Source organism: Ambystoma mexicanum, chromosome 7p (assembly GCF_040938575.1).
Source record: "Ambystoma mexicanum isolate Mex_15411 chromosome 7p, UKY_AmexF1_1, whole genome shotgun sequence".
NCBI classification, from domain to species: Eukaryota; Metazoa; Chordata; class Amphibia; order Caudata; family Ambystomatidae; genus Ambystoma; species Ambystoma mexicanum.
The window spans coordinates 250,051,159-250,072,351 of NC_090939.1; the positions used below are offsets into that span (position 1 = coordinate 250,051,159).

The 21,193-nt window shown below is 49.2% G+C and overlaps 1 protein-coding gene across 4 annotated transcripts in view; it reads right to left on the reverse strand.

Moving 5' to 3' along the window:
- ITSN1 (intersectin 1) overlaps positions 1-21,193 on the reverse strand; it is a 3,188,156-nt gene that overhangs the window by 1,689,732 nt on the left and 1,477,231 nt on the right. For all 4 annotated transcript variants that reach the window (XM_069636218.1, XM_069636217.1, XM_069636220.1 and 1 more), the window contains exons 17-18: positions 2,816-2,903; positions 2,307-2,446 (exon numbers count right to left, since the gene is read on the reverse strand). In XM_069636218.1, the coding sequence (XP_069492319.1) occupies positions 2,307-2,446; positions 2,816-2,903 (228 nt within the window). The remainder of the gene's footprint in view (positions 1-2,306; positions 2,447-2,815; positions 2,904-21,193) is intronic.

Below are 21,193 nucleotides of genomic sequence, written 5' to 3' on the forward strand. Positions count from 1 at the left end.
GGGGCTTTAGGCACCTTGGACTAAGTTGCCTTGCCAACCCAAGTCGCACTCTTGCATGATTGGCCCAAGTGGTGAGCCACCCCGCTCACCACTTAGCATGTTTGATTGACAGCTAGGCTGAATGAATGGGGGTTTCTTGCAAAAAAGCAGGGCTTTTGGGTCTGCAACTTCAGAAGTCGCCACAGGACCTGAAAATCCGAAGAGGCAGAAGCTGAGCCGACCTGCTACCACGACACCACCGGTGGAGCCCTGCTGAACCGAATCACCACTTCCCAACGACAGAGGATATCTCCCTGCTAGAGAGTCTTCTTCCCTTGACTGGTTGGAACAACCAGTTTACCTTCTTTTTCGCTTCCAAGGCGTCCAAGTGGTCGAAATGCCCGTGCCAAGCACCCCAGCAACCGGATAGCCACTTACCCTTGCAACGCGAATAAAAGGACCGCTCCTTTTAATTGAGACCCCCGCCTGGTTTCTTCCCTGGCAGTGCAATGACCTTCTGCTTTCCTCCCCGACGAGATCCTCTCTTCCCCCGGATGAAGCACCGACTTGCACCCGCTGCCAGGAACAACTGCCCCTGCTGGAGCGTTCTCAACATTTTAAGGTACCGTGTCCGCCAGGCCGCCCTTTCTATAGATTGCTACAAGGTGACAGTAACTCCTTAACCTTCTGGACTGGGCTGGCGGCCCGACCATCTAACTGGTCCCTTTCTGTTGTCCAACACTTTTCTGAACCTTTGTCGAGACTTCAGTGCACTTTCAACCGTGTGACCTTGGACACATTTTTCTCGGATCCTCTTAAAACGTGTCCGGATTTCTGAACTTTAGCTTCACGGTTTTAACCTGCCTTCTTCTCTTATTGTATTCATTTTAAAGTGTTGGGACCTGTTCTATGCTTTGCCTTTCTCTCCCTTTTTAACCAAGTTATTAGAGTGCCATCTTCGTCAAGCGCTCACCGCTGTCTGAAAATAAGTGTTGCTTTACTTAAGACTTGTCTAATAACCGTTCAAGGGAGTGTATATCTTTAAGTGACCGTGTTTTTGAACTGCTTGATATTAGTGGCAGTGTGTTTACTAGATGTGTTTTAAATAAATAATTATATCTCTTTTTACACCAAGCTCTGGTCAGTGTTTGCTTGTCCTACTGTGCTCTCTTGACCTATTATGTATGGAGGTGGTAAAGGAGTGAGGAGTGGTGGTGTGGACTGGTGCAGCAGTCTGGCTGTGCGCTGCGGCTCTGGCATGCAGGGAGGCTTAACACTGTGCTTACCTCCAAGAGGAATCCGGGGGGACAATTAGATTCACTCGTGTCTGTCAAGACATAGTCCAGCAACAGCTGTAATATCAAGGTAAAAACCTATTGAGTAAAGGAGTCAGGACGACTAAAAGACTAGCAGTTGTCCCAGTAGGAGCGTGCTAGCAGGACTTACCTCTTGAGCAGAGCTGCTGTCTGCGACGATAACGGGCGAAGACTGTTCACAAGTGAAGAATCCCGATCGTCTCTAAAAACTAAGAGCGCGGTCGCGCTGTCGGTTGGATGACGCGTCCCGTTGTCATGGGGACGCGTATGCCGGAGAGTGATGCTTCATGTACACAGGTCCGGGGGGAGGGGCGTTGAACATTTTTTTAAGAACATTTAAGAACTAAATGCAGATAAAAAGGCATGCATTTCCTAGATACCTTGCAGACTTGTAACACTGTGGATTTGATTGCAATCAGTCAAAATCATAGACCGAATTGATTGGGATCCCTAAAAAAACTAAAGGAAAAAAAGAAAAAAAAATCTACAGCTGTTGAAATTTCAGGAAATCCAATATCTTCACGGACAGGGCGGCAAGATGTACCTGAAAATATGTTAAAGTCTCTTTACATACAATATAATGTGCAGGTTATTAAAGCAGGACATAAGCTGTTCTGTGCTGCCCCACAAACTAAAGTTTGCTGCATTATGTTTTTAGACGCATTGCGAAATGGTAAAAATACAGGTCCATGCATGTATGCTAAATTTGGTTGTTTTTTTATAAACCTTAAAAAAATTGATTTGTAAAATTGTCACAAGAAAGGTAGGATGAAGGATTAAAGCAAACTTAACTATAAAAATTATTTTAAACAAAGTACTAATTTCAAAGACCTAGGTGGATATATATAGAGCACAAAAGGGGAGAGTATTAGGATCAGAACGAGGGACCATTTAAACCCAAGGGCTGTATGCATTAGCACATTTTACTTAAAATATACCTAGAAAGCTACTGCCTTTCGGGTTTTTCAAAAGAACTACCATTGCAAGATATTTAATTGAACAAAAGCTTACCTTTAACTGATTGTTGAAAATATCAATCTCCTGAAGTTTAGACCGTGTTTCTTTCTCAACTTCATCAAGCTGGTCACGGAGCTGTAGTCTGGCAAGATCCTTCGCTTCCAATGCTCTTTTGAGGGTAATCAGGGAATCTCCTGTTTGGACATATTAGTATGAACACCTTGGTTTCTGTGAGTTTGAGTTTATTTCATTTTAATTGATCAACACAAATTCCACAAGAGTTTTCAAAATCTCTTGAAAAGGCTTCAGAAGGTTATTCATGCTTTGTATCAGATAGGTATGCACAGGTTTGATGCACTTGATTGAAACATTACAATATCTAGGAACATAGCAGAAAACATTTATAAACTAGACAAAGACATAATGGCTCATGCCATAAATGCAGACTGGGGCAAATGTGTTATAAATGTAATCAATTAAGACCATTCAAAGTATTTGACAGATCATGACTTTCCTGCCCAAATATTTAGAGCAGCACATGTTCTTTTGTATAAAAGACTTACTGTGTAAACTATTCTGTTGAACTTGTTTCAATTGGTCATTAAGCGTTTGCTTTTCGGGAATTAATTTTCCAAGCAATTGCTGAGATTCCTAAAATAAAAAATACAAAATGTATGAATCGGACAAGACATTTTCCTGGTTAAGACTAAACTGACCAAATTAGGTCATCTGCATTATCCTGAGAAAACGTCACCCTTCCTGATTGTACATAACTAATTATGACTAATAGCCCCCCCCCTCCACCGTTCGCATCATTGTCAATTCTAAGACACGATCCTGCACATGACAGTTCTAAGGGGATGATCACTTTACACTAGTACATTTAATGTTTATTAGCAACCCCCTCATTTAATACTGTGTGTATGGCGCAGATGCACAGGTTGAAATGACCTAGTTGTCAGAAGCATACTTATTCATCCATACCCATTGAGCTGTAAAGCAATTGCAGGCAAAACTATCTTAAAATAAATCCTAACAAAAGAAATTAAGTCCTTTTAAAAATAATAATGAACCAATCTATATCTCTACACCACAAAATGTACCCTCATGGTTTCATTTTGACATGAGCCAAACCTTCAGCTTGGGACATTGGTCTCCTTATGGATGGAATCTTGTCCTTTCCCTCACAATTCGACCAAAAGGTAAGATTACAAATGCTTGTTGCCAAAGATGGATGACTGGAACAGTATATGACAGCCACAGCTCAAAAAGGGCTTAGTGTCCACACCAACAAATACTTCCCTTCTAAAATAAAAAAGGCTTGTGTCAAGGCTGAGGAGATTTTACTCCAAGGAGCCATCATCGCAAGAAAGTTTCCTTCCCACCATCCAGCTTACCACTATATTCAAAGTCTTTCCGTTGGTCATGGATGGGAGTATGGTGCTTGGGCAAGGCTCACAGTGTGATGCTGCCCAACTTACTTCTCCTCCCCTAAAGTTAATTGAAATAGCATGTGCTTGTGCGATTCACTGTGCAAACAAAATGTATCAATACAGATTGACAGTACCTCCATTAACTCTCCTAATGCCTTCCTCTTTAAATAAGTTTGAGTCCCCCTAACATTCTCATTCACACACCTTAGGATTGCAACACAGGGAAAATGTAATGACAACAGGTGAAACTCATGCTGTTGGCCTTACTGTGCTAAACCTCCATAAAAATGCACTCCAACAACTATTTTCCCATTGCAATAAAAAGTGTATTGGTGGCACATCTTTTAATGTATTAGGTAACCTATGAATCTGCAGAGTGCATTAGGACCAGGCCATCTCCAAATGAATTCCTTTAGACACAGCATGTCTAACTCCTGTTCTCCACCATAGGATTCTTTCAAGGATACACATGCTGCTTGAATATTTCCCGTCAAGCTGGGAATCCTTGGTAACATTAAAAGCAGTTTACATTTAAATTTTAAAACCGACATATCTTTAGTGGCCATTTTAGAGTCGTTTTGGGTCAAATTGCCCCACACCAATAGAGAGGTTCCCTTTAGCGCCACCCTTGGAGATACCTTCAGATTTGTAAAGCACATGTGAAAGTGAAAATATGATCCAAGAAGAGCCATAAGAGGTGTAGGCAGGAGGGAGGGTGGCATGTGAATCTATGAAAGATATGAATGCACCTTGTCATTAAACCATGTTTATTTCACAACGGTCGCTGGGAGAGTGGCTAGACAACTCCTTGGAGTTGAACTAACCCAAGTCTCTTTTCAACCACAGATACAGTATATATACAAATTTCTATAACTCAACGCATTCCCCTCAAGTTCCGTTGCAAGTCATTACCCAAAAAACAAATGAGTTGGTCTTCTACAAGTACATTTAATCCCCACAATCCCACTCGCTGCCTTTCACTGCAGCACCACTCGCTTCATTATACAATTTTCATGACATTGCAAATGCAAGCTAAACCTCTCTTGGGTTTCTTCCTGTGAGAAATACAATCCAAACATGGCATATAAAACATTTTTATTACAGCTTTCTACTTTGTCACAGACCTTCAATGCTAAATCTGACACGCACGGTTTATGTATTGACACTTTTGTACGAGGCTCTGGACAGCTAATAAAGACACTTCTTTGATCAGGCACTTAACTAATCTAACAAAAAATGATACTGTAGATATTTTTGATGTTTCTCTCACCTTTCCATCATGTGCGACCATCAATTTACTTCATGTGGCCTCTGGTCCGATTATAATCTTTTCCCTGCTATTCCATGTTAGGGAGAATTCTCTGTTAAGGCGAATTTCCCAAACCTAGTGAGTCCCCCAGCAGCTTGCTGGATTTTTGGGGTTTATTTTTTTCTCCTGCTAAGAGTGAGACTCCTTCTCTCCCACTCTTAGACATGATTTGAGATATCCTTTGACTTTGTAATGTGTTTTATGGGCTATGGGGTCTTTTACTCCATAGGGTTTCATGTGTTTTTTTGGTAAGTGTGTTACACAGCACCCTCAGAGCAGTAACACAGGGGTGTCATAGTGACCCCCAAACATAGACTCCATACCCTGGGACTGACTTCTGTCTCCCAGGGCATGTAAAGTCACCATTGACTTTACTAGTCTTAAATTGGGAACAGAACCAGTACAAACCATCATATTGTGGAAGTACTGGTAGGGGTAATTAGATTGCCCCTGGGTCTGTTTTTCGAGGGGCACTGTGCAGTCCCCCCTCGTCGAGTTTCTGGCTGGTGGCAGTGGTTACCACGAGAAATATTCCACCGGAATATTTCCTATGGGATTTTCCCATTCATTTTAAACGCACCTCTTGTTGGTGCAATGTTAAAGATACCGCTGGGTTATTTATTTAATATTTATTCCCCGGTTGGGTCTTTTTGCCGGAACTCGGTTTTAATATGGCGTTTGTGTTCGCCTCTGTAACTCCAACCCAAGTCGAGCCCTTTGTTCCACCTTTTGGCGGGCTTCTCCCCAGAAGCACCCAAAAGTGATGCCACCCTGTCTGGGCCTACAGGATGTGTGGGAGGGGGGGGGTTTAGGCACCCTGGACTGAGCTGCCTCGGCAACTCAAGTCACACTCGTGTGATTGGCCCAATGGTGAGCCGCCCGGCTCACCACTTAGCATGTTTGAGTGACAGCTAGGACTGATGAATGGGGGTTTTCTGCATAAAAGCAGGGCTTTGGAGACTGGAACTTCAGAAGTCGCCACAGGACCAAAGAATCCGAAGAGGGAGAAGCTGAGCCGACCTGCAACGACACTGCCGGTGGAGCCCTGCTGAACCGCCTCACCACTTCTTCCAACGACAGAGGAGATCTTCATCCCGAAGAGTCTTCTTCATTTGACTGGTGGGGATAACCAGTTTGCCTGCCTTTTCGTCTTCCCGGATCATCTCGTGGCCGCCTTGCCTGTGCCAAGCACCCCGGCAACCGGGATACCACGTTTTACCACTACCGCGAATAAAAGGGTAGTACCTTTTAACCGGGGAACTCCGCGGCTGGTTTCTCCCTGGCAGTGCAACGACCGTCAGCTTTCCTCCACGTCGAGATCTTCTCTTCCTCTGGACGACGCCGCGACTTGCACCCGCTGCCAGGAATAACTGCCCCCGCTGGAGGATCCTCTCCATTTTAAAAGGTACTGTGTCTGCCTAGCCTCCCTTGCAACGGTCTGTTCGGGGTGTCTATTAAATCCTCGACTTACCACCTGGGCTGACCCTAGGGTGGCTAACTGAACTTTTCTGAGCTGAACTAATTCCTTTCTGAACTCTCTGCAAGACTTTAAGCCTCTTAAACTGTGTGATCTTAGGCGCATTGGTGCTCTGCTCTCTCTAAGAGGGAGCCTGGCCACTGAACTTTTTGCTCACAAGTAGACTTTTACTTTCCTGCCTTGCTGAGTGCTTCTGATGTATTAGTGTTGTGTGCTTTTCTAATTTCTGCCTTTTCCCTCCCTTTTTTGATAACTTATTAGAGTGCCATCTTTAGTTAGCGCTCACCTCTGTCTGAAAATAAGTGGTGTTAACTAAGACTTGTCTAATAAGGAATAAGGGATGTATATATATTAATAGTGACTGTGTTTTGAACGTGCTTACAATAATAGTGCTGGAGTGTTTCTATAAGTGTGTCTAAATAAATAATTATATACTTTGATACCAAAGCTCTGGTCAGTGTTTGCTTGTGCTACTGTATTTTGGTACCTATCTTGTATACTATATATACCGTCTAACTCTTCTTGAGAGAAGTCTGACTGCTCAGCCACAGCTACCAGGTAAATCTGGGTGGTACAGACTGCTACCAATTGGGTTTACTGCCAACACCTGTAGTCCTAAACCTTTTGCAGTGGTCCCTAAGGGAACTGCACAGGTTTCTGCCTAACATTCCATTTAACCTTCTCATAGGCCTGCAGTCAATCGCTGCTTCCAGTCACCCTGTAATACATGTAACCACTCCCCCCAGATTGACAGTACCAGATGGCAGACGCTTCTCTCTCAGCCACTGCTTAACAGTTTTTCCAGGCTGAAAATCCTTGTGCGTTGTTTGCGATTCCATTTCAGGTCCAAAAAGCCATCCCCATGTGGTTTCAGCCAACTGATATGATATGGCATTCATAACACACCTATACACAAGTGTTTCAAGGCGCGACGAGGCAAGGGAGGGAAAACAGAGGGAAGACAGAACGATCCTACTAGGCCAGGTGGCATTGAGATTGTGCAAGTGCAGGGGAGGGGGGCAGGACAGGAGCAAAAGAGAAGGGGCAGTGCAGTACATAGGAAAACAGAAAAATAAATAAGACAATAAATAAGAGTGCAGCCAGCTGGTGGCAGGTTCTGAGAATTTAGATGCAATTCATGGCTGTATCGAGACCATCTGTGGTTAATAGGGAGGGGGAAGAGAGTGAGGAAGCAATCTTGTGGGGGGTGACAAACGGCTGATGTGTCGATGAAAATGAATGTGCTGTTTATGCGAACATACTGAGCAAGTGTAATATGCTGCAGAAGAAGAGAAATAGGAATGACAAGCTATGGGTGGAATTTGTGAAAGAGTGCAAATTGTTTTAATGAATGGGAGAACTAAGGGGGACGCCCTGGGCCAGTCCACTTGGAAAAATGGAGGGCATTGGGCAACACTGGCCTATTTGTTCGGTAACAATGCAGTCTTTGACAGGGCACATAAGATCAATTTCACTGAAAACAGTGATCATGCAGTATTCACTTGATCTTTCCATATTGATGGGGTTGAGGATAAATGGGGGGTTGGATCTCAATTCTGCAGGTAACCACATTTATTGGTCAATCGAAAATGTAAACAAGGTTACGTGAGCAGCCCTGGATGCTTCTCAGTATGAAATAGACACATTGGCGAGCTTCACCGGTGATTAATTTGAAGAGTGGTTGAAATGGGCAACAGATGGTACTGGAGCAAGTAAGGGCAGGTGGATGACTGTCGGATAAGACATGTACATGTTTTCGATTTTGCGATACGAGACGCAAAACACAAAAGAACAGTGAGATTAGTCAGAAACTCAGAGCAACCACGGAAGGTGAGAACATACAGAATAGGAAATGAATAATGTCAGTACCAAAATTGGCTTAGGCACTGGAAGTTCTCCATTAAAAACGTGCAATGGCAAAGTATGTTAAGGGTGGGGGGGCACTGTTGAGCCCACATCCAAGATGGACACTCCCGTGTGAGCTCCCGAGGGACCTAGAGTGTGGAGGGGCAATCCGCAATCCATCGGTGCCCAAGTAAACCCGACGGCTGTCCCAACACAGAAACACCCCAAGGACTTGCTAGGGGAGTTTGTGCTCCAGAATTGCCGTGGCTGTGGAGATCCGAAAGTTCGGAGTTGAGGAGGGAGGCCCGGGCACGCAGCTCGTAGTGACACCCATACGAGTGCTCGTGCTCTGCCCGGGACATGGCCGAATTTAGCCCCTGCATTGAGATGGTGCGGCGTGAGCAGGCGGTCGCGCTCCTGCTGGAGCACGGAGGGGGGGCCAGTGTGCGGCGGACCGGGATCCACGCTGCCAGAGGGACCGGGAACATAAACTGGGCAGACCAGAGCAGGGGGTGAGGAGAGTGAAGCGGTCTCCCCTCCTCCGCTGCGAGAGGAAAACAAGGCTACATTACAGGCAGGCAGGGGGTGGGGAGCCCCAGCAGGATGCCCGCAGCCCTGCAGGGAGAAGGCACTGAATGGTGGGAGGCCCCGTTCGCCAGAAGCCCGAGCAGTGGCTGGGACAAGACAAACCCTGAGCGCTGCACTCCTTGGAGACCCGAGCAGCCAGTCGGCTAGCCCTAGCTAGAGGGGTGCTGGCCTGTCCCCTCCTTGTCCCCCGTGGGAGGAAGGTGAAGAGGTGACCATACAGGCAGAGGGGAGGATGGGGGCCTCTGGTGTGGGCCCAGGTGGTCGAGTAATCGTATCCCTTGGTGGGGCGACCCTGAAACTGAAAGGCCGCACAGGCGTGTGGTGAAGCGATAAACGGAGGAGCCGGAGCCCATTCTCGGCTGGGTGCGGACCCAGGAGCTGCCTGTCCCCCCAGTTTACCTGATTACAACGTGGGTGAAGGCCCCCCTTCTTGCTCTGGGCTCAGAAAGGCAGGTGCTGTGACATCACATGGGGTGGGGCCCGCGGGGTTGGGGGGGTGGGGGCCGGCTCATCGGATCCCATATTAGCCTGCCACAACATGTTTGGCGCTGCACTGCCCTAGTTCTGACTCTCCCATGCGAGTCTCGGGGAGCCGCATTGAAGGAGTGATCCCCAAGCGAGAACGCAACACACAACCCCTAACAGAACAAGTGGAAAATGAAAGCACTTGCTGCAAACATGGAAGGGGATGCATAACTGGTGCCTCCGTCGAGGGCCCGGATATTATTTAACCAGAGGACCAGGATGCCCTACACCAGGCAGGACAAACCACAACAAGTGGACGCAATAGCTGCTTAATCGGCGCCCTCTGTACCAGCTGCATTAATCACCCGGAACCCCAACACCACAGAGGTTGGAGGATAGATCCTGGAGCAATCAGAGAGACAGTGTGCTCAGTTCCCAAACCCATAGACAGGGAGCTACAGATTGGTGCCGGGCCCACGCACACAGCATTGCCACCTCGGCAGTGAGCGATCCTTGAGGGGCTACCTTACCACGATTCAGAAAGGTGGGAAGGGCCCCTCCCCCCCAGAAACGTTATGGGGAAAGGGAATAAGAGGCAGACTGGCATCCCATTTACTCATAAGGAAGGCTTGCATAGAGAAAACAAACAGACGACCTGCAGGTGAACCCCTCGACACTCACCACCGAACCCCAAGTCATGGCGAGCAATGATGCCCCGCCTTCAGATCTGAGCCTAGTCCTTGCCGAGTTTAGGTCAGGCTTTACTGCTATTAACACGAAACTGGATGGGATGGCGTATAAAGTTGAAAGAATGCAGGAATGCATCGACAAGGAGAGCAGCAAGACCTCTCAAGTCGAGACCAGAGTTGGCGCACTCGAGGACACCACCACCGCCATTACACAAGCGGTGCAAGAAGTGCACAGAGAGGTGAGGGCCATTAGGGATACGAACGAGGATCTCAAGGCCAGGTCGAGAAGGAATAAAATCAGGGTGGTGGGAATCCCAGAGACGGTCCCGCAGCGGGACATGGAGGTGTTCATGGAGACATTTGTGAAGGATGTCCTGGGGGGCCCGGCACTCTACTCGCAATTCCTCGTAGAGAGGGCACACAGGGTCTCACAAATTGCCCTGCGTCCAGGACAAAGGCCGCAACCAGTCATAGCGAGAATTTTGAACTATCGGGACCGAGATGCAATTCCACGGCGTGCAAGGGAACTTGGAGACCTTACATTTGAGAACGCCAGGGTGTCCTTTTACCTGGATTTCACACCAGCTGTGCAGAAAGCAGATATGCCCTTTGTAGCAACTAAGAGGGTACTTCGAGAGCGAGAGATCCAGTACTCTATGCAATACCCAGCTAAACTGCATGACGGGAGGGCTCACTTCACTGACCGGAGGCAACGTACCAGTTCATAGAATCTTTGCCGAAGTGAGCGTAAGTGTCCATGGAGTGAGATGGCCGGACTGGAGCGGCCCCCTTGAAGGGGCATAGACCTTGACAGTTGGCCGGTCAATCAGCAACTGTGTATGGAACGTCACAGATGGGGGTCTTATCAACCCAGAGCTAGATATGTAACGAATCAGTCAATTGCATGTGAAAGTTATGTTTTGCTATATGCCCTCCCCTCAGGGTACCAAAAGGCGGGGGCCAATTGGGTTGTGCCGTCCAGCACCTCTGGGCCATTGCTCAGGATGTGGTTGCTGTGGGGACAAAGGCGGGGGGATCCATTCACTGCAAGTTGGGGTTGAGCAGGGTGGCTGGGAGGGGGGGAGGATGATGGGGTTCGCCCTCCGGGGCAGGGAGGAGGGCAGAGTTGCGGTTCAAGTTGTTGCCCAGTTAGTAACCCAACATTATTTCAAAAAGGTTCACATCTGTTCGGGACACAGGTCACAGGTCACTACTGTAGCGCCAGGAGCGACAGACTTTCTCTTCAGTCTTCACCCGAGTGCTTCGACATAAGGTAATTAGTTGGAATGTAAGGGGGCTTAACAACCCACGGAAAGCCCACAAAGTAGTCCAGTATTGTGAGAGACACAGGGCAAAGATAGTTATGTTACAAGAAACCCATCCCAAGGGGAAGGGGTGGCCATGAGCTGGGGGGAAAATAAATACTTCACCTATTCAGCATACTCCGCCGGGGTGATGATGCTAGTAGGCAAGTCAGTGAGGCTTCGAATCAGTGAGGTAGTGATTGACCCAGAGGTGAGGCATGTCATCGTGAATGGATGTGTAGGCACCACGATGCTCACGTTGGTCAATATCTATGGGCCAAACGTGGTTAACCCTGAATTTACCCTGAGGATCCGCCGATGAATCCTTTGCACGCACCTTGCTTGCCTCCCGAGTTTCGAAAGGGTGGCCGTCATTGCTGCAAAACTCCCAAGGCCCGACCCATCTCCGTGTCAGCCTTGATGGCCTGCAGTGACTCATCCACTGTCTTGCCAAACAGGTTGTTCCCATCGAAGGGCATGTCCAAAACTCTGGTTTGCACGTCCTGATGGAAATCAGTCGCCTTGAGCCAACCACGCTGCCGAAGACAAACACTGTTGACCCGTCATCCCATGGCGTCCAGTTTCTTCCCCTCGCCGTCCGGCGGGGAGGTTGAAGTCGAAGCCGTAGCCCCCGCCGCTTACTTCTTGGCCACCGCCGAGACGACCGAATCCGGGGTCAGCTGCACCCTAAGGCACAAAGGGGCGGAATCTGGGACCAGATGCTTCTTCTCGTACCTGTCTCTCTTGGCAGGAGTCGTGGACGGGTTCTTCAGGAGCGACAGCCCCTCGTCCCAGATGTCGTCAAGTAACGGGACCGAGAGGACCGTCTTCCTCTTGGCCTTACGCCGTTGATCGAGGAAGCCTTCATTCTTCTGTTCTTCGGGGCAGAACTCCAAGAGCTCAGATGCCCTGGCCATCATGGTGTGGAAGGAGCCAATTTCGTCAAGCAGGGAGGCCCGAGGAGGTGGTGATGGAAGGCCCATCCTGTCGTCGCCACCGTCGTCATCCGTCCCCGTCGTGGCCGTCTGCTCCCGTGCCATCGCTAGGGAAGGAGATGAAGGCTGTGAGGACCGCGAAGGCTGGAAGGGCAGGCGGGGGATGAACTCTCCTCCGCTTGCTTGGAGGGCTTCCCGACGGGTCAGGCTTCGCTGGATCATCTGTTGGCCCAGGTACCGGCTGTGATGGACGCAACAGTTGGGGAGTGGAATCCTCCGCCTCCACGGGAACCTCGTCGGCACCACCGTCGCTCTCTTCGTCCGCCTTGTCGGGATCCCTCCCGTGGGACCGGACCTCCTCAAACTTCTTGTTCAGGATCTTCACGACTCCTGTATCTGTGTCCGTGATGGCCACCACCCCCCCTCTTTTTTCCACCGGGGTTCTCACAGGGGTCTTATCGATGGGTTGAAAAAGAGGATTCCCTCTGCAGTGGCAGGGAAACTCTGGGGTAGCCTCCACAGGCTTCACCAGGGCCGCCATGACTCCCTCGATAGAGGCCTTAGCCGGGTGAATCAAGGCCTTCACAACTTTAGGCGCGCTTGAGGCCTACACCTTGGGGGGGGGGGGTCACCGCCTCGCTCCCCCTCGGCTGTCTCCGTCGGGATCGATCGCGACCTCTCCAGAAGCTTACCCGGGTTCGCAGATTTCCTCTTCCCCGAGCCAGTGCGTTGGCTCGTGGTTGATGCCGTCAGTGAAAGTGCACCCTGCCTGGCAACCGAGGAGCCCAACCGTTAGACGCTCCCGGTGCCCACGGACTTGTGGTGCTTTGCCTTTTCTTGGGCCCCCCGTCGCCGGGCGCCCTCAAATGACTTAGACAACCGCTCAGACCTCTTCTTCTCACCTACTGCTGGGCTCTTCCCTTCCAGCCAGTTGGTGAGGCGGATACGCCGATCCCTCATGGTCCGCTCCGACATGTTCTTGCAAAATGCACAGTCCTTCTCCACGTGCGTTTTGTCTTTGTGAAGGCCGTAGAGGCATCTAGAATGCTCGTCCTCCTTGAAGACATTCTGCAATCCGCATCCAGGGCAGCTCCTGAACAGCTTGGATCCGGGCGTCGAGCTTCCTTTGTCCTGGGCCATGTCCACGGGGTAGGCCTCAAGATCTTCTGGAATCCTCCAAGAAGCGGAACTCGACAAAAACTTCGCCCTTGAGGGGCATAGAAAATTCCGAAACGGGTCCCCATTGATCGGAAGTAGAAAAGGTGGAGCTTGTGGGTCGATTGACTGAAAAAATGAGATTAAAGTCTTTGAAAAATCACAAAACGCAGTAAAAGCTCGAGAGCTATAGCACGAGGACTCCCAACACTTGAACGTGCAGTAATAATACAAGGATGGCTGCCGGAGGAGGGGCTTTTGTAGAGGGCAGTCATTGGCTGGGGGCAGTATGACCCAAAGACCAGTGATTGGTTATTAGGAGAAAGACAGTTCAGAAACGAAACAAACTGATTTTTTCTTTACCAAGGATTCCCAGCCTGACGACGGGGAATATTCATGAGCATGTGAATCCATGCCAGAACCCATGCTGGAGAACAACGCTAATAATGCACTCACCCACAGAAATCCACACAGGTAACCCACGACTGGACGGCCGGCATGAGAACACAACCTAGACATTCAACCTAGTAAATAAACTAGGAATACTCATGGACGGACTACCCCTGGAACCGCAAGTCAACACAATCACACAAAAAAAACCTTCTTCCTTCCATGACAACTCGTACCTCTCCTTCCCTCACAATCATATCCCTGATACTTACAAGAATTGACTACGCAAACAGCCTCTCCCTAGGTATGCCGAAAGACTCATCAAACTCCAAAAGTTGCAAAACATGGCAGCCAGGATTCTATTAAGATTAAACAGAAGATCGCCTTCTGAACTGCTTGGCCTGGTTTTCCTAACGAACCCCCGGAGTCCCCAGGGATTACCTACATTGCTTACTCGGGCATCGCCCGTGGGGTGGTCTCTTCACTGCACAAGCTTTTTCTGATGGGTGCCCAGAACCGACCCTGCAGGGCCCGTGATGAATGGGCGACCGAGCTAGACGTGGAGCTCACTGACCACTTATGGGGTAAAATGTGCTCACACACTAACAGTCTCCCTCAACTTTCGCTACCGAACCATGCAATACAAATTGTTTAACAGACTGTATTATACCCCGCACAGGATCTCCAGGTTTGCTCGAACCACCCTGCAACCCTGCCCTCACTGTGGTACGGAGGGCGCCGATCATTTACACATGTTCTGGGAGTGCCCGAGATTGGCAGAATTCTGGGGCAAGATCCTGGCAACACTATCTGAAATCAGTGACACTGTTATTGACCCCGACCCGATGGGAGTTTTGTTTGGGGTGTGGCAGGCTGAGGGGGATAAACAAATGGGCAAATTTCTGAATGTGGGCTGCATGGTGGCCAAGAAGTGTGTTCTACAGAACTGGAAGAGATCTTCTCCCCCCTCATTCCAGAAAGGGTTAAACCTACTCACCTGGTCTCGTAATTGTGAAGACGAGTACCTTAGTATGATCCCAGCTTGCTCTCGCCCTAAAACATTTGGACTGCTTTCAACAGTTACCTTCATAGCCTGGACGAGACCTCCTCCGTAGGTGGTTCCTCCCAGACTTCATTAATATGCTGACGCATTATGATACACCGTGATGCCTTACTCCTCACCTGTTGTTAAATCACTGGGCCTCATTCCGAGGCTGGCGCTATCCATGGAGTAAATAGCACCATGGTAAGCAACCATGGAGCTATTTACTCCATGGAAATCCGGCATGGTGAATGGAGTAATTACCGGTCCATTCCAAGGTTGGAGGGACCGGTAATTCCCCATTCACCATACCGGTTCCCCATCCCCATTCCTGCCCCCATAGGGCTCAATGGGAATGGGGAAGGAGTAAATTACGGCACTGTAAATTACGGTGCCGTAATTTACTCCAAGGTCCCTTTGCGGGTTGGATTTTTAACGCCTGCTAAAAGCAGGCGTTAAATGCCAACCCGCAAAAGGGAACTCGGAATATGGTGGTAAGTGTTAACAGTCACCGTTGCCATTAACGGTGACCGTTAACCCTTACCGCCAGCCTCGGAATGAGGCCCACTGTCTTTTTTCAAGCACTGTATTCATGTATTCATGTATTGAACTCACTGGTTGCTCTGATGTGTGTATGCTATATGCCTGTGCCAACAAAAATAAATGTTTTAAAAGGATTAATCAGAAGAGACCACATCACTCCAGCTCTAAAAAGCCTACACTGGTTACAAGTAAAATAATGCATTAAATTCAAAGCAATCTGCACCACCGACAAAGCCTTGCACAGACAAGGAGCCCAATTCCTCTGAGACAAGATCAGCCACTACCACTCAAGAAGGGACCCAAGATCAAGTGACCACCTACAAATAGAGAGAAAATAATATGAAAAAAGAAAGTTTGGAGGAACAGCATTTGCACGTCTAATTGCAAATCTCGAACACCATGCACAAAGAAATTAGAACCACAGAAGACCACATCAACTTCAGGAAATGACCAAAAACCTGGTTATTCAACCTACATGACAACCGCAAAGGGACGTCAGCAGCAATAACATTGCAGACCAAAAATGTTTACAAAATAAATACCCTAAGACACACAGTCACAGATAACAGCAGCAATATCTTGGAGGTCCAGAAAACTGCACCACCCCCACCTCCTGCCCACACCCCAAATATACCAAACAACTAGAGTGAGCTATGAAAAGAAGGCCACCCAATCGACACAGATTTTAGGGATAGCACCTCGTCCAATTATGCACTAAGGAAACGCAGACGGGTAAGCCATTAAAAACCCATGCACCACCACAACCGGAATTAGAATTAGGGCCACCATAACCTACCCACCCATATCTAGGGTTGACCGACAGAGCACCTTCCTCCCCGGCCACCATATTTTAGAACTCCTGCTGCGCACCCTTTTCAGGAAGCGACTGGACATCAGGCCCTCACCTAAAGGCCACAACTAACCTGGACGAACAAGGAACACACTAGGTTCAACCACCCACCTGCCACCATAACCGCAAGAGAACTCAGCCCTGAACTAGAGAGGAGACAAGATTGGCCGACGAACCAAGGACATTGGTAGATCCCATTAAGCAGCAACCAGAGAGTCATGGCAAAGGCTCCAACAAATCCACCAACCTACTAACCCATCTCCCCTTCCTGCTTCTCCAACATAACCTATGCCACTACACTAGAATATGGGCTAGCCACGCTACACAGACACACCAAGAATCAATCTAATGTTCACACCCTACAATCAGATTCTGGCAGCACACCTAGAAGGAAACCCCCGGCACAGTCCATAAATCTGTTTACTACGCAATTACACATCAACACAATATATAGTCATACTCCAACTGACATCCGCGACACTTGACCCTTAGGGATACAACTAACCAGAGTGCACAACCACAATCCACCCCAACATCAAACAACACACACACACCAACAAAAACACTAGCACACATCCAAGGGACTGAGTCTTACCCATACGGTTACAACACATGGGGCGTCCCGAACCAACTCCCACATGCAAACGCTCACAGACGCCAGCTCATCCTGGTTCTGAACCTATCCTATCCTCACTAACTCTCCCAGACCCCCCCCTCTCTTGCAGTGCCACGTGAGCGCCTGGAGACTGCCCTTGGGTGGTAGCGGTGCACAGTAAAAAAAAAAAAAAAGAATCAACAAAAAACATAACATAATGAGCAGATCTAGTTGCATCATCTAAACTATTGAGCCCCTCACCATTACCATAGAGACACACCAAGAATTCAAATCTGCCTTTATGCAACCATGCGCCTAACCTAACCCTGCAGGTGGACTCCTCATCCAGGGCACAGAACAGCTCAGACATCAGCACTCCCTCTTAATCACAGGCCAACCTCAGCAAGCTCACAGCAAAACCTACAGGCACTCCATTAAAGGGAGCCTTAGTTAACGCTAGGCCATTCACTGCCCACCCCTTGACATCTTTGACATCACCTCCAACAATCTTGATCTATTAGCCATTTCTGAAAATTGGCTACAACTGCGCCTGGCCCAGCACCATTTTTGCCAATACTAACTACACCATTTACCGTAAAGATAGATTATCTGGCAGAGGTTAGGTGGGGGAGGGAGTTGCCCTTATAGCTAGAGTTTCTTGCTTATCAGACATACAGGAAACTCGCCCATCTCATCTGAAGAAAGTATAACCACCAACTATGGTCTTTCACACACCTCCATGATAACGGTACATCTAGTCTATCGTGCTCCGGGACCACTTCTCTCCTTCGAAGAGGATATCCTACACCTTACCTTTAATGTCAAACCTTCCTCCAAGACCATTCTCCTGGGTGACCTCAACTTGGGCCTTAATGATGAGACTGACACAAACACCCTATCCCTAGCTTACTCGCTAAGGTACTAGGTTTCGCAAAACGTATACTGAGCCCCACGCACGCTACAGGCCAATCCCTAGACTAGTTTGCAGACTTGAACTGCAACAATGGAGTCACTTCCAGTCTACCCTGCCCCTGGACTGATCACCAAATCATCAAGTTCAACATACCTGTGGCAAACATCACCCCTGCTGCAGTTTTGACCCCCCTGCAGCAAAGTGGAATACCTGGAATATAAATTACGCTTTTTGGTATAAAGCGCTATATAAATAAATCAATCAAGATACTCACCGTAGTGACTTAGTCCTTAGTCCCCCTCCATACTGTATGGGTGTCCCTTCCTAGGGACAGGAGGCTGAACATTTTTCACCAGAAAAAGCTTCTTCCCCTTTAAATATAGAGGTGCGTGGGTGTGCGGCCCTGGGAGCATGCGCTACCCTGGCCCCAGCCACCGGCACCACTCCTCAATCCCCATTGACCTGTCAACAATGTTTACCATTGCCTAATGACACCAGTATTAATAGGGGGTGAGGGGTGGTGGGACATATGGAGGAAAAGGGACTAAAGACTAAGAGTATGTTAATCACTACGATGAGTAACTTGTAATTACTCTTGCGTCCCATCCCCTTTTCTCCATACTGTATGGGTGATTAAAACTGAATATAGCCCCAGGGTGGAGAGGAGACCCTCCTTAAGCAAACAAGTTCCTTAGAACCGCCTGTTCCAAGGCCGCGTCAGACTTAGAGCCGGCGTCCAAACAGTAGTGTTTGCAGAAAGCTGAAAGGGAGGGCCAGGTAGCTTACCTGCTTAAAACCTGCCACAGAACATGCCGCTGGAATGCGATGGCCGTGGGCCGGACGGCATGGGTGTGCATGTTGGCTGGCAAAAGCTTGCGCTGCCCCTCATAGGCCTCTGATGGTCGCAACCATCTACCTTGCTATGGAGACCTTGTATGCCTAATAACCAGGTCTGGAGCCCCCAAAGTTGACAAAAAGTGTGTCCGATTTACAGAAGCCCTTGGCCCTATCCAGATAGAATTTCAGAGCGTGTCTGACATCCCGATAGTGCAAGACTCTCTGAGCGTCGTCCTTGAGGTCAGCGAAGAATCTAGGTAGGACTATTTCCTCGTTCAGATGGAACGCAGAGGGTACCTTCGGCAGGAACACCGGTTGAGTCAGCAGGACCACCTTATCCTTACAGAAAGTGGCATTGGGTTCTGAAGCCACCAGAGCCTGGATCTCGCCGACTCTGCGAGCGGATGTGAGACTTACTAGCAGAGCTGTCTTGATGGTGACCAGCCTGATGTCCGCAGACGCATTGGCTCAAAGGGTCTGTGACACCGGTCCCACACAGGGTGTGGCTTTTCTGAAGGGCAGGTGAAGCCTGGACAGGCCGGTCAGATGTTTCCTGACTATCAGGTTGGAAGAGGCGAAGACCTCTTCTGAATTTCTGTAGGCCCCTATGGCTGCGAGATAGGTGCAACATGTGTCCACCTGTATGCCACAGTGGGCAAGGTGCACCGAGAACAAAAGCACATCGTCCAGCCTGCACGTCAGGGGTTGATTTCCTTCGAATCTGCCCAGTGACAGAACATGCTCCATTTGCTCCTGTATTGGCTCCTAGTGGCTTTGATCCTAGCACCCTGGATGATCTCCAAGTAAGCCTGAGATAAGTTCAGGTGCTTGAGGGTAATCTGCTCAAGAACCACGCTGCGAGGGCTAGCTTCTGAGGAGCTTGGTGGAGAACCATGCCCCCCTGCTGGGACAGGAGAGGTACTGGGCCCTGTGGAAGGTGAATGGCTGGTTGGTCCGAGAGTGAGAAATTCGGAGAACCACGGTCTCGCCGGCCACCAAGCTGCTATCACTATGATGCTGAGGTGACAAGCCTCCTTTATCTTGCGGAGTACCCTGGGGATCAGGGGTGTGGGCGGAAAAGCATATTCTGTCATGCCCTCCTATTGGATCTACATGGCGTCGCCCAGGGAGCCGAGGCCTAGTCTCTGCCAAGACGCAAACTGATGGCACTTCCTGTTGCTCCAAGAGGCAAATAGGTGCACCGGAGGATGGCCCCATGTGTTGAAAACCACATGCAGCAGCTGGTCGTTCAATTGCCCCTCAATTGTCTGCACCAAGCCTGCTGAGTCTGTCCGCCTCCAAGTTGGCCTCCCCCGGGAGGTGGACGGCCCTGAGGTAGGTGTTTTCCAGGGCCCATTCCCGCATGCAGACCGCTAGGTTGCACAGCGGAGGGGACCTGGTACCACCCTGCTTGTTTACATAGTACATGCTGGTGGAGTTGTCGGTCTGGATCTGGATGGTCCTGCCCCTGATGAGTGGGAGGAAGGCCCTGAGGGCTCGCCAAATGGCTCTGTCATGGCCACTGGTCGTTGGGCCAGTCCTTCCTCACCCCCGGGGTCTCATTGGACCCAGTCCTGGAGCCTCTGGAGCCAGGCTCATTTTAAAGTGTGCTCTGCAGACTCTAGGCCCAGGGCGTGTGCAGCTGGGCCGGGCGTGGCCATGGATCGGAACTGGAAGGCACGTGCTACAGGCCCAAAGAAGGGCAAGGTGGAGTTGGTAGCTGCCTTTTACCAGCCTCAACATCGCTAAGTGCATATCTTACCTGTTGCCAGTCGCTACACCGCTGAACACTCCAGTCACTACATGGCGGAGCGCGCCTCTCACCTGCAACATGTTGCGGCCTGTGCCGGACTCTTCTTCGTGTCTCCATTCCATCACGGAAGGAGTCAGAGACTTCCTCCTGCAATCTTCATCGCGGAACAGGACACCATTCTGCGTCGTTGGCAGACACCTACGAGGAAACAAGAACAAACAGGTTAGGACTCATATGCATTTGCATGGCTGCATAAATACAAGCGACTAGAGCTCCCTTATAAAGACCATCTTTCCGGTCACTGTTGGAACTCCATCAGCCTCTAGGGTCTCCCGGATCCTCTTCGATCCAGATTCTCCTCCCGTACATATGGAAATGGAATAGGACATTGCTAGAATTACTTTTAAGACGAAATACAAACACTCTAATCGAACTATACTCATACTAAAGACTTATCTTATACGTGGATTGGTCGCAGCCGGTCTGGATCAACACCCTCACGGACCAGTGAAGTAACTTGGTCCATTCAACGCGCCCCTGCTAAGGAAAGCAGGACGGGTAGCTGTTCATCACGAAATTAAAGGTGAGCGTATATGAGAAAGTGCTTGCCCATCATATTCTGGCACGAAAGGGCTGGGAGAAGTCACGATACCCCCACTCCATACTCATTGCCTCTCCTCTTCACTCAGGGGCAACACACAGCTCCAGAGCCGCAGGTCCAACCATTCTCAGAAGGGGGAGGTGATTTCGAGGAGCCAGTTCGAGGGAGGGCTCCAACCACGCCCCAACACCCCGCGGAAGCCAGGTGAGCGTAACAG